The 12942-nt window shown below is 38.6% G+C and overlaps 2 protein-coding genes across 2 annotated transcripts; both read right to left on the bottom strand.

The window, feature by feature from the left end:
* Positions 1–1309: 1309 nt before the first annotated feature.
* LOC101556043 (olfactory receptor 14J1-like) lies at positions 1310–2254 on the bottom strand. Its single transcript, XM_004622054.2, has one exon. The coding sequence runs from the start codon at positions 2243–2245 to the stop codon at positions 1310–1312; it is 936 nt and encodes a 311-aa protein (XP_004622111.1). The 5' UTR covers positions 2246–2254.
* A 9917-nt stretch (positions 2255–12171) lies between these two features.
* On the bottom strand, positions 12172–12942 carry LOC129402358 (olfactory receptor 14A16-like). Its single transcript, XM_055128602.1, has 2 exons — positions 12529–12942; positions 12172–12333 (listed from the first exon to the last, which is right to left on the bottom strand). The coding sequence occupies exons 1-2, from the start codon at positions 12940–12942 to the stop codon at positions 12172–12174; spliced, it is 576 nt and encodes a 191-aa protein (XP_054984577.1).

Below are 12942 nucleotides of genomic sequence, written 5' to 3'. Positions count from 1 at the left end.
AGGGCCCATATGGGATGCTGGGAATCGAACTCGGGTAGCCCGCATGCACAGCAAATGCCCTACTGCTGTACTGTTGCTCCAGCCCCAGGAACCTCCTTTCCAGGTGCTAGGAAATAAGGAAAACTAAGGCTTAAGTCGAGTAAATATGACAGATGTCCAGGAGAAAATATTAATGGGAGTTAATTAATTCACAATTTACAAAAGCATAACATTGACTGTCTCCCTGTGTCTATACAAAGGAAATATTTCTCTAAAGTAAACTATGCAAAGGATATAAAAGAAAGAGAAAAGCTACATTTCAATTGCATATACAAGATCCAGAGTCCTATAAGAACCTGATTTTACAAGTTCCAGGGTCTAATTTTGAGATAAGTGATTAACAGATAGGGGAAGCCGGGCACAAAGGTGAAGTTAAAGATAAACACAGAGTGGCTGGAGTGATAGCACAGCGGGTAGGGCATTTGCCTTGCATACAGCTGACCAGGCTTCGATTTCTAGCATCCCATATGGTCCCCTGAGCACCGCCAGGAGTGATTCCTGAGTGCAGAGCCAGGAGTAACCCCTGTGCATCACCGGGTGCAATACCCCTCCAAAAAAAGGTAAACACAGAAAAAATCGATAAACAATGGAACGACAATGCTACAGTATTATTATGTATTTATTCTACATAATGAAATACAATATATTTGAAAATTTTATAGGCAGTTATATCAGATGCTCTTATGAATTACATTGTTATATAAACATTTCTTCCCCAAACTTGAAAATAATCCATTTCATCTGAAGAGGAAAGTGAGTGGAAAAATAAAATTTTCACAAAGACTGCAGTATATCTGACTAGAGACAGACAGTCCTGACTGAACACAGGTGAAGTTTCAATTGCCAAAAATACTAAGAATTATGAAGTTTTTTGTTAATTCTTATATTATACATATTGTATGTCATTTTAAAGAAATGACCAATGGCACTAATGTATAAACAAATGAGCAATTTATCCTATACATATGGTATTTCCATCATCATCACATAAAATGATTAGGAAAAGAAATCAAGTTGACATCTTAAACATTATGAAACTGACATTTTTTTCACACCTGGCATGTGTAGTAAGATTTAAGTTAAGATACTCACAAAAGAAATTTTAAAGTAGTACATATGTAGTTCTAGGTCTAAGTAATTTTATTACTCAAGTAGCAAAAATAAATAGTTGCGTAGATCAAAATCTATTTGCAATTTAAATTTTTGCTTGATTATAACTCAGTATATCTTGCATTTGTCTCACAACTGAGAAGAAATAGAATTAAGTGTCTCAACAAAAGAGGTATGCTACTTTTCTTTGAAAAACCTTGCTTATAGCCAACTTGATAGCATTATTTCGCAGGCTATAGATCACTGGATTGAATGTCGGGGGAATAACTGTATAAAGAATAGTAAGAAAAATGTCTAAAGGAGTTGGAGAGCCAGAATGAGGCTTGAAATACTCAAAGGTACATGTAGAAAGAAACAATATGACGACAGCGAGGTGGGGGAGGCAGGTGGAAAAGGCCTTGGCTCTGCCCTCCGCAGATGGCATCCTCAGCACAGAGGAGAATATGTGCACGTAGGAGAACACAATAAACAGGAAACAAAGGAGTGACAGGAAAGCCACGAAGGCAGAGACACCGACCTCACCCAGATACTCGTTGGAGCAGGAGAGTTTCAGGAGCTGGGGGATGTCACAGAAGAACTGGTGAATGACACGGGGACCACAGAAGTGGATGGAGAAAGTAGCTGCCGTATTCATGACTCCAGACACGGCCCCACTGACCCAGACACAGGTGACTCCATGGACACAGGTTCTGACATCCATGATGACATCATAGTGCAGGGGAAGGCAGATGGCCACGTAGCGGTCATAGGACATCACCGTGAGCATGGCCATCTCGGCAACAGCACAGAGGGTGAAAGCAAAGACCTGCAGGATGCATTCCCAGAGGGAAATATTCCCACTGTGCGTGAAAGAGTTGTAAATGAATCTCGGCACAGTCACGGAAATGTAGCAGAGATCCAGAAAGGAGAGATGCTTCAGGAAGAAATACATGGGGGACTGGAGACTGTCATCCAGGGACGTGGTGGTGATGATGAGCATGTTGCCAGATAAAGCCAACATGTAGAGAACGAGGAACAGACAAGCATAGAAGATTTCTAGCTCAGGCTTGGTAGAAAACCCCATGAGGAGAAACCCACTCCTGGTGAAATTCATCATACTTTTGCTGTTGACTGTAAGACACGATAGATAATCTTAAATACATTCACTTTAAATAACATCATTGAAGAAGCTGAATATGTATTGAAAAACTACTTCATTCTAAATAGGCAAGTTATGTAGTGGTAACCATACTAACAAATTTACATGTCTTTGTGAAGGAATGAACACTGACTATGAAGATTATTAATGTTAAAATTTCTATTTCAATTGATAACAGAAAAAATGAATAAAAATGTCAATTATAGAGTATAGCAGTGAAGTGTATGCTTTCAAGTATCCATAATGGTTTTATACTTTTGTTTTTGTTTTTGTTTGGTTTTAGACCACTCTCAGTGAGGCTGGGGGCCATTCCCATTTCAGTTCTTAGGATTTCTGAGAATTAGCTGTGATAAAACAAGGTGTGGGATTCTGAATGCAAAGCATACTCTTGCCCCCAGCTGATTTGATTCCTTGCAACAGGGAGTTTCTTAGCATCACCAGAGATCCCTGGAGGTCCTTGAGCACTACATACTAACCCCTTCCTCCTCAGAATGGCAGGAAGCTGGGGGCACCTGACTCTTGGGCCAGAGCTCTGAACTGCCAGCTTGCTTAGCAGAATGTCAAGGGATTGACCCAGCGGTCACCTGAACACATATTTGGTAGTTTCTACCCCTCCTCAATGAAAACACAAATATTCACATCGAAATACGGTATAGGTATAGAGCTGAGAGTTTGCCTTCATGGACCAGGTTAGGTCCTTCATGGACCAGATTAGGACCAGTTTAGGTCATTATTAGTTCCTGGATATCACATGCCTCCTCTAAAAGCATTGCTGGTCCTGAGGTCCATGAGCACTTCTAGGGAGAGGTTTAGTTGCTCCCTAGTATTAGAGTATCCAATAACACTCCACCCTATGCCCTAGAATTAACACCGATGATAAGGGTGGAATGAATGTTTGCCACCAGAAATATTTCTGCAGTGGAAGGAGTTTCTTTTCCTAGTTTTAATTAATATAATGTTTCTTTATGTATTTTTACTTAAATTCTCAAGGATACATAAGACTCTTCTTATGTCCTCAAAACCTGTCTTTTGTTTGCATTCCATTTCACAATACAGCCTGCTGTCTACAACCTAAGGAAAGTCACCATGCACAGGTAGAAATGTCTTACCTCATCATAGGGACAAGCTGCCAGTCTCAGAAGCTGTCACCTGGCTGAAAGTCCTATCTCTGCCACTCAGTTCCTTTCAATAAAATGTAGTCTGGAAAGTCAAACACGCGTCCCTTTGCGTCTTTTGGCCATTTGGGGTTAGGTGGAAAGTGCCTTTGTCGGCAGCAGAGATCCTGGGTGCTCTGGGTATTGGCAATTCTGTGCAACACTCTGGGGTCCAAACTTGCAATTCTATTGGGTTTTCTTGTAACACAGTTTTTATCTTGAAGTGATTTTAATGATCACACGTAGTTACTGGAAGCATAGGTTTGTGTTTATTGAATCACATCATAAATACATTATAAATTGTGTTTTCATTATCGAATATTCTATAAGACAAATTAATTTCTTTGATTAATTTTATTAACTATATCACAATTTAATTTATCATTGGTTCTTGGGACAATACTCAGGCCTGTAATTGCCTTCTTAAAAAACTGAGATAATAGTGAACTAATTTTTGCCAATCAAACAAGAATATTTTATTTTATATTTTAACATTTTATATTAAGGATTTGGTCACATGGTTATAGTACTATTAAATCTTAAGCACTATGTACAAATTTACTGTCCCTCACCAAAGTATCCAATCAAAGTGTCCTAGATCCTCCATTGTCCCTATGTGACCTGTAATCTGCCTTTTCCTTCTCCATCTCTTCCCCACTACCTGGGAATCTGAGTCCTGTAAATCAAGGCCTTGTGTTTCTCATGTTCCTTCCCATCCGATATTAGTCTACAATCTTGGCCTATCTTTCTGCATACCACAGAGTAGTGGGATCATCTGTTTTGTCATTTACCCTCGAACTTATTTCTCTTATATACTTTCCAAGTGTGTGATTTCATTTTTTTCTAACATCTGCACAGTATTGCATTATCTATATAATAACTTCTGTATCCATTCTTCTGTTACTGGACATTTGGGTTGTTTCTAAGTCCTGGCTATTGCACTAATCATTGCAATGAAAGAGCTGTGCTTCATTATCATGTGAATGCGATTATTGTTGTTGGGTGGGGTAGATGTTGAGAAGTTGAACTGCTGAATCATATTGGAGGTCTATGTTTACTTCTTTGAGAAACGTTCATAATACTTTCCATAGACACTGAAACTAACAAAATTCCAACCAGCAGTAAATGAGGGTTCCTGTTTTACAACACTGGTTATTCCAAAATTTTGAAATATATAGTACTGTCACACATGTGACATGTTATCTCACAGTTAAGTATTTTTTTATTTTTGATTTTTTTGAATTTCCCTGATATCAGAAGACTATGAGCACTTCTTCATGTCTGTGGGTCATCTGTATGACGTCTTCAGTGAAGTGCCTGTTCATTTTCCCCACCATTTTTAATGAGATTTTTGTTACTTTTAATCTTGAGCATTTTGCTAGCATGATACATAATAGATATTAGCCTTTATCTGAATTATTTGTGCAAATATTTTCTCATATTTATAGGGTATCTTTTAATTTTAGCCGTGATGGGTTCTTTTGGCCACAGAAACCAGTTTTAATTTGATGTAGTTCATTTTTGTATGATTATTTTACTTACTTTTCCTATCATTTTCAAATAATTGATGAGTTTTTGGGGTCCCTATGCTGGACAGTTCTGGATATATTTATCTGATACATATTTAATGAATTTTGTTCTAATACCATGTTCTTTTATTATATTTAATTGCAAAAGACTGAGGTGGCAATCTTGGGCTGGGTGATACCTGTGCACCTCCGCAGAGATGCGACCTGGGTGGTCACATGATTGTGCGGCCACTCTGCTGCTGATCGACCATGATCCGTAGGCCAGCTAGACTACTTTTGGTACCTGCAACCGATGCCAGTAATGTCTCTGGACTGTAAACTAAGCCATAGCCCTATGCTGCCCCATGAAGGGAAATGATGCAATTTCTAATATAAATCTCCCTGGACTTAATTACTAAAATACTAAAATACAGAAAACTTAAATCTAAATCTAAAGAGTCTTCATATCTCTACATTCTCAGCAATGGAAAACCAATTATCAAATGCTCCCTTGCCAGCAGGGCTCTTCTTTTGGGGGAAACTCCAACAACAATAGTGAATTTTGTTTTAAAATGTGGGATGTAATCAAGGTAAAGAGAAAATGAATTGAAGTTTATCAGCTATGCAGGCTGGGGTGGGGGGTGGGAGGGTGGGAGGTATACTGGGGTTCTTGGTGGTAGAATATGGGCTCTGGTGAAGGGATGGGTGTTCTAGCATTGTATAACTGAGACATAAGCCTAAAAACTTTGTAATTTTCCACATGGTGAGTTAATAAAATAAATACATTTTAAAAAATTTCAAAAGATTGAAAGATTAAATTCAGGCACAAACAAAAATGTTTCCTTTGTCTGCAATCAGTATATTTTCAGATCCTTGTCACAACAATTAGACAAGAAATATAAGTCATTGAGATCCAAATGGTAAGAAGACAAAGAGAATATCACTATTCACATATGACATGATAGTATACATAAAACAAATTGGAACACATCATGAAAGGGAAAAAGTTAAAAAATTTAAATATATGGATAAATGTCTAATATTAAGTTTACAAAGTCGAGAATGTATTTCAGAAGACAAAGTACTAACATTTCATACTATAAAAAATTAAAACAGAATATCTAATCATCCAAAGATCAAATTTTCTCTTTCATGCTATACCTCCACACGTGCCCTCTTCTAGTAGGCAAAATTTTTCAGTACTACACTTTTTACAGGTGGAGAGATTGGACCAGGAACATTGTAAGCCTGAGACTACACTATAAACATTTGTAAATAATGGTTCTCAAAAAAATAAACTAATAAAATAAAATCCTGTTACTCTGTGGTTTTCCAGATTATTTTGTTATTTAAATATTTATTCCTTACGAATATCCTGAGTAACCCAGTCATCTGAGGAGGCAAAGCAAATGGTGTATGGGACATTCTCAGGGCAAGTTTTGCCTGTTGAAATGGAGCCCAGAGGGATTGATAGAAAGTTATGGAGCTCTGAATGACTAGTGATGTTACAATCAAAGCGAGCTCATCAATTCTGGATATTTTGTGTCCAAACTTCAGTGAAATAAGGAAAATTAACTATGAATGTTCTATTTGTTTTCCATCATCAGTACATAAATTACTTGGGAAACAGACTTCAGTTGATTTCTTAAGCATAGAGAAATATTCATTATTTTCACATTGATTTTGTAGAATAATAATTAAAATATTCACAAATTGTTTTCTGTAGCCCCAAGTATGGTTACTTTAGATTTCCAGGTTGCACATATATAAAAGGGTTTCATCAACTGTGTGTTCTAAAAATGTGGGCTCATGCCACGTGTTTTTGGTAGTCAGGAGCCACTTTCTCCCCTCGGCTGGCCACCCCGGCTGGATGCATGAAGGAGGGAACAGGGCCACCAGGCTGGTTGGTGATGAGTCGCTGTTTATTCCAACCTTTGTCCCCATTCCAGAAGTACAATGCCTCTCGTTGCAGTCTCACACTTCCCATCCAGTTTCACTCTTTCCTTCTGGTTTCACTGTGTCCATCCAGTTTCACTCTCCCCCTTCCAGTCTTACTCCGCCCCCAGTTCCTGTCTGCCAGCATTAGGTAAGAGCCAAAACATTCAAGGTTGCAAGTAGCAGTTACACATAGATGAGCTCACACAATCCACATATGTAAAATCCTTCCTTCACGGGATGCTTCTTCTAAGACAAAGATCTCATCTTGCAGATTTTGGCTATTGTGAACAGTGCTGCAATGAATATATAGGTACAGATGTCCTTTTACTATGCTCTTTTGCATCCTCGGTATATATTCCCAGAAGTGGTATTGCGGGGTTATATGGAAGCTCAATTTCTAGTTTTTGAAGGACTGTCCATATTGTTTTCCAGAAAGGCTAGACCAGTTGCCATTCCCACCAAAAGTGAAGGAGCATCCTTTTTTTCCCCACATCTGAATGCCCTAAAACAGATGACTGGTTAAAGAAACTTTGGTACATCTACACAGTAGAATACTATGCAGCTGTTAGGAGAGATGAAGTCATGAAATTGGCTTATAAATGGATAAATATGGAGTGTATCATGCTAAGTGAAATGAGTCAGAAAGAGAGGGACAGACAGAGAGAGACTGCACTCGTTTGTGGAGTTTGGATAGTATCACATGAGGCTGACACCCAAGGACAGTAGATACAAGGGCCAGGGGGATTACCCCATAGCTGGAACACTGCTTCATGAACGGAGGGGAGAAGGCAGATGGAATAGAGAAGGGATAACTAGAAAATGATTCCTGAAGGAACCAGTTGGGATGGGAGATGCATGCCGAAAGTAGATAATGGACCAGACATAATGACCTCTCAGTGTCTGTGTTGCAAGCTATAATGCCCAAAAGGAGAGAGAGAGAGTATGGGGAATATTGTTTGCCTTAGAGGCAGAGGAGGGTGGGGAAAGGGGGGTGTACCTGGTATATTGGTGGTAGGGAATGTGCACTGGTGGAGGGATGGGTGTTTGATCATTGTGAGATTGTAACACAAACATGAAAGCTTGTAAGTATGTCACTGTGATTCAATAAAATTTTAAAAAGTAAAAAAAATCTCATCTTGCTAGAAGATCTGCCCAAGGGTAGAATTCCACCTAGAGGCATATTTCTCCTTTCCTTAGTTATATCCACTTAAACAGTCATTTAAAATTTTCTTCTTAGTAATATTAGTCATTTTGTATGGAAACATTAAGAGATATTAGGCTTAAAGGGTGGCTTTCCTGGGAACATCTGGGGTCATCTCGCTATATATTCCAGACTAGTGTCCTTAGGCCAGATTAATCGTTCCTCACCCTGCAGGGCTCTTATTCAGTTGATTTCTTTTTGGGTCATGACAGAGCTTGTCTATATCTGTGCTCTTAACTCAGCAGTTTTAGAGTACTTGCCTGTCCCTTTTTGATACCTGGGTGGCTTATAAGTTGCCCTAGGTCCATTAAATCCTTCCATCAGGACCCTCCTTTTTTTCCCTGGCTTTTAGGGTCACACCTAGCTATGCTCAGAGGTTTCTCCTGGCTCTGAACTCAGGAATAACTCCTGGCAATACTCAAGGGCCCGTATGGGATGCTGGGAATCAAACTCGGGTAGGTTGTGTGCATGGCAAATGCCCTACTGCTGTACTATTGCTCCAGCCCCAGGTACCTCCTTTTCAGGTGCTAGAAACTAAGGACAACTAAGACTTAACTCAAGTAAATATGACAGATACCCAGGAGTAAACATTACTGGGAGTTAATTAATTCACAGTTTTCAAAGGCATAGCATTAGCTGTCTTCCTGTGTCTATAGAAAGGAAATATAGCTCTAAAGTAAACTATGCAAAGGACATAAAAGAAAGAGAAAAGCTATATTTCAATTGCATATACAAGACCCAGAGTTCTAGAAGAACCTGATTTTACAAGTTCCAGGGTGTAATTTTGAGATAAGTGGTTAACAGATAGGGGAAGCTGGGCACAAAGGTGAAGTTAAAGATAAACACAGAGTGGCTGGAGTGATATCACAGTGTGTACAGCATTTTCCTTGCATGAGGCTGATCCGGGTTTGATTCCTAGCATCCCATATGGTCCCCTGAGCACTTCCAGGAGTGATTCCTGAGTGCAGAGCCAGGAATAACCCATGTGCATCGCCGGTTGTAACCCTCCCCCCGAAAATAAAGGTAAACACAGAGCAAATCGATAAACAATAGGACGACAGTGCTACAGTATTATTATGTATTCATTATACATAATGAAATACAGTATATTTGAACTCTTATATGCAGTTATGTCAGATGCTCTCACGAATTACATTGTTATATAAACAGTTCTTCCCAAAACTTGCAAATTAATCCATTTTATCTGAAGAGTAAGTGAGTGTAAAAATGAAACTTTCACAAAGACTGCAGCATATCTGACTGGAGACTGGCAGTGCTGACTGAAGACAGCTGAAGATCCGAATGGTCAAAAATACTAAGAATTACAACGTTTTTTGTCAATTCTTATATTATACATTTTTGTATGTCATTTTAAAGAATTGACCAATGGCACCAATGTATATTAGGTATAAACAGATGAGCAGTTAATCCTATATATGACATTACCCATCATCACACAATGATTTGGAAGAGAAGTCAAGTTGTCATCTTAAACATTACAAAACTTACTTTATTTTCACACCTGGTTTTGTGTACTACGATTTAAGTTTAGATACTCACAAGCGTCATTCATACGGCAGCTACCTTCTCCACCCACTTCTGTGGTCCCCGCATCATTCACCAGTTCTTCTGTGACACTGAGAGCACTGTGGGAGGGCTCTCTACCCTCCCGAAGCCTGAAGTTCCAGCCTCTGGACTGAAAGGGAAGGCCGGACCCTCAGAGTTTTGCCCCTGAATCTACCCCTCCTGGTTTCCCTTTGGTCTACAACCCCAAAGTCCTGTAAATACAACAGCATCAGCATGAAGTTACTTCCTGTTTCTAATATTAGAGGTACCAGTGAACCCAGGGCTCTCATTTGGTCTCTCCATAATGTCAGTTGCCAAAATGACCATCCTGACATACACACACCATTAGTCATTGCTGCACTCAGTGCAAAAGCTAAGATATGGAATCAACCTAGTGTCCACAGACAGGTGAGTGGATTATAAAGATGTGGTAGAATACTATGCAGCTTCATGGAGTGTTGGAATCATTCAATTTCCCATGTTTGAACTGGAATTCATCATGTTGAGTGAAGTAAGCCAGAAGACAAACACAGGGGAGGCTCACTTATCCACGGTATCCAGAAAACAGAATGAGGAAAAGTACTGCAGCTAAAGGGGGTCCTAAGGCATCATTCACCCCAGTGTTTCGAGAGGAGAAGGACAGAGAAGGAAATAAATCAAGGGCGTAAGCAGAGAAATGGAACTAATGGGTGAACAGGCCTCAGGGCTTCAGTTATCAGGTGACATGAGGGAGTGGTATGGTCACTTGCCCAAGGCACAGACTCAACAAAACTGAGAACATGAGATCTAAGCTACAACCCCTGAAACTTTGTAATGTGCCTGTCAAGTGACAGGCAGGGGTGGGTGAGGACTGGAGTGGGGGGGTTCATTGGGAACACCAGTGGAGGTATCTAAAACTTACATGTATGTAGAAAAATCTGGGTAGCCCAGAGAGTCTAGAAGAGCAGAATTAGGAAAGTCAGAATACTAGAATAAACAAGGGCTGTTAAACTGCAGTGGACTGGCAGATTTTGACATCAGCATGAACAGTTCCAATGACCAGAATAGTAACTCCCGTGCCTATATTGCTGTATGATTTCTGACTAGAAGTCTCAAAATTTCACTGAAGAAACAAAATTACAAACAAAATTACAAAAGCAATGATACTGAGTCAGTTGTCTTTGTGTCCTAGTAAGGGAGAACTACATTGTTCTTAGACCTATGGAAAAATTACTTTACTGAGGAACAATCAATCTTCTACTCCAAATGTCAAAATTTTACCTTTGATCATTTTACATTTTTTTCTTAGATGTTCTCCTTGTGAATTTATTTTAAAGGCATAAGCCAATATTTTTTATATTTTTAAGTCTTTTGAATTTTAATTTTATGAACCTGCTAAGTACCTAAAGTTATTTATTTCCATTTTTTATTTTAATATAAACAGCCTCGTCCATTCTTTAGAGCATAGAAATGAGATAAAACATGTTTTGTTACCTGTGAAGGGGCATATTTTTCTCTCTCCTTTTACACTATTTCTGATCTTTATTCTCTTTTGCATGATTATTTTGTAACTTTATTTGCTCATTTTGTGGATAACTACATTTTTCCGCATGTGAAAACTTAATCGCTAAGTTCAACTATTTTTCTTTCATTCTCTTAACACTAATGAATCAAGCAATTAAATTTTCAATTTCAATCAGGGTTTATTTGCCTAGATAGGCAGATAGCTTTGATTTATTATAGTTAGGAAGTCAAAATAGTGTTGAAATGTATGGTACTGATATGTGAACTTGCTAGACCCCACCATAGTAATTTAGTTATTAAAATTATCGTTTCATTTTATCAGCATATATGTCTATTAATATATCTGTTTATATAATTTTATATCTCTTAATTATTATGTATTCATTTAAACTTTTATAAGCATTTATAATAGAGGTTCTCACAAATTACATTGTTGTGTTAACATTTTCCACCAGACTTGCAAATTAATCCATTCATATGAAGAAGCCAAGTAAGTGGAAAAATGAAACTTTCACAAAGACTGCAGCATATCTGACTGGAGACTAACATTGTTGATTGAAGACAACTGAAGTTCCAAATGATAAAAATATTAAGAATTATGACATGTTGTTTGTTAATTCTTTCATCATACATTATTGTATGTCATTTTATAGACATGACAAATGACACTAATGTATCTTAGGTATAAACAAATGAGCAATTCATCATATATATATATGGTATTTCCATCATCATCACACAAAATGATTAGGAAAAGAAATCAAGTTGACATCTTCAACATTATGAAACTGACATTTTTTTCAACCTGGCTTAAGATTTTAGTTAAGATATTCACAGAAATAATTTTTAAGTAGTACATATGTAGTATTAGGTCTAAGTAATTTTATGACTCAACTAGCACAAAAAAATAGTTGAGTAAATCAGAAAATATTTGCAATTTAAATTTTTGATAGATTAAAACCCAGTATATATTGAATTTGTATCGCAACCGAGAATGAATAGAAATAATACCTCTCAACAAAAGAGGTATCCTGCTCTTCTTTGAAAAACCTTGCTTATAGCCAACTTGATAGCTTTATTTCGCAGGCTATAGATCACTGGATTGAACGTTGGGGGAACAACTGTGTACAGAATAGTAAGAAAAATGTCTGAAGCAGTTGGAGAGTCTGAATGAGGCTTGAAATATTCAAAGGTACATGTAGAAAGAAACAATATGACGACAGCGAGGTGGGGGAGGCAGGTGGAAAAGGCCTTGGCTCTGCCCTCCACAGATGGCATCCTCAGCACAGAAGAGAATATGTGCACGTAGGAGAACCCAATAAACAGGAAACAAAACAGTGCCAGAAAAGCCCCTAAAGCACTGACACTGACCTCACCCAGATACTCAATGGAGCAGGAGAGTCTCAGGAGCTGGGGGATGTCACAGAAGAACTGGTGAATGACACGGGGACCACAGAAGTGGATGGAGAAAGTAGCTGCCGTATGCATGACTCCAGAGATGGCTCCACTCACCCAGACACCTGAGACTCCATGGACACAGGTTCTGACATCCATGATGTCATCATAGCGCAATGGAAGGCAGATGGCCACATAGCGGTCATAGGACATCACCGTGAGCATGGACACCTCAGCGGAACCACAGGAAATCAAAGCAAAGCACTGCAGGATGCATTCCCAGAGGGAAATATTCCCACTGTGCGTGAAAGAGTTGTAAATGAATCTCGGCACAGTCACAGAAATGTAGCAGAGATCCAGAAGGGAGAGATGCTTCAGGAAGAAATACAT

The sequence above is a fragment of the Sorex araneus genome, chromosome 2, assembly GCF_027595985.1.
Source record: "Sorex araneus isolate mSorAra2 chromosome 2, mSorAra2.pri, whole genome shotgun sequence".
NCBI classification, from domain to species: Eukaryota; Metazoa; Chordata; class Mammalia; order Eulipotyphla; family Soricidae; genus Sorex; species Sorex araneus.
The sequence above is the reverse complement of the archived record's forward strand: the minus strand, read 5'-3'. Positions and strand labels throughout refer to the sequence as shown.

Coding starts and splice junctions, on each gene's coding strand:
- LOC101556043 (XM_004622054.2), bottom strand. CDS start 2,245: ATGATGAATTTCACCAGGAGTGGGTTTCTCCTCATGGGGTTTTCTACC.
- LOC129402358 (XM_055128602.1), bottom strand. CDS start 12,942: ATGTATTTCTTCCTGAAGCATCTCTCCCTTCTGGATCTCTGCTACATT. Junction 12,334..12,528: donor CCATTGAGTATCTGGGTGAG/GTCAGTGTCAGT, acceptor GAATATTTCAAG/CCTCATTCAGACTCTCCAAC.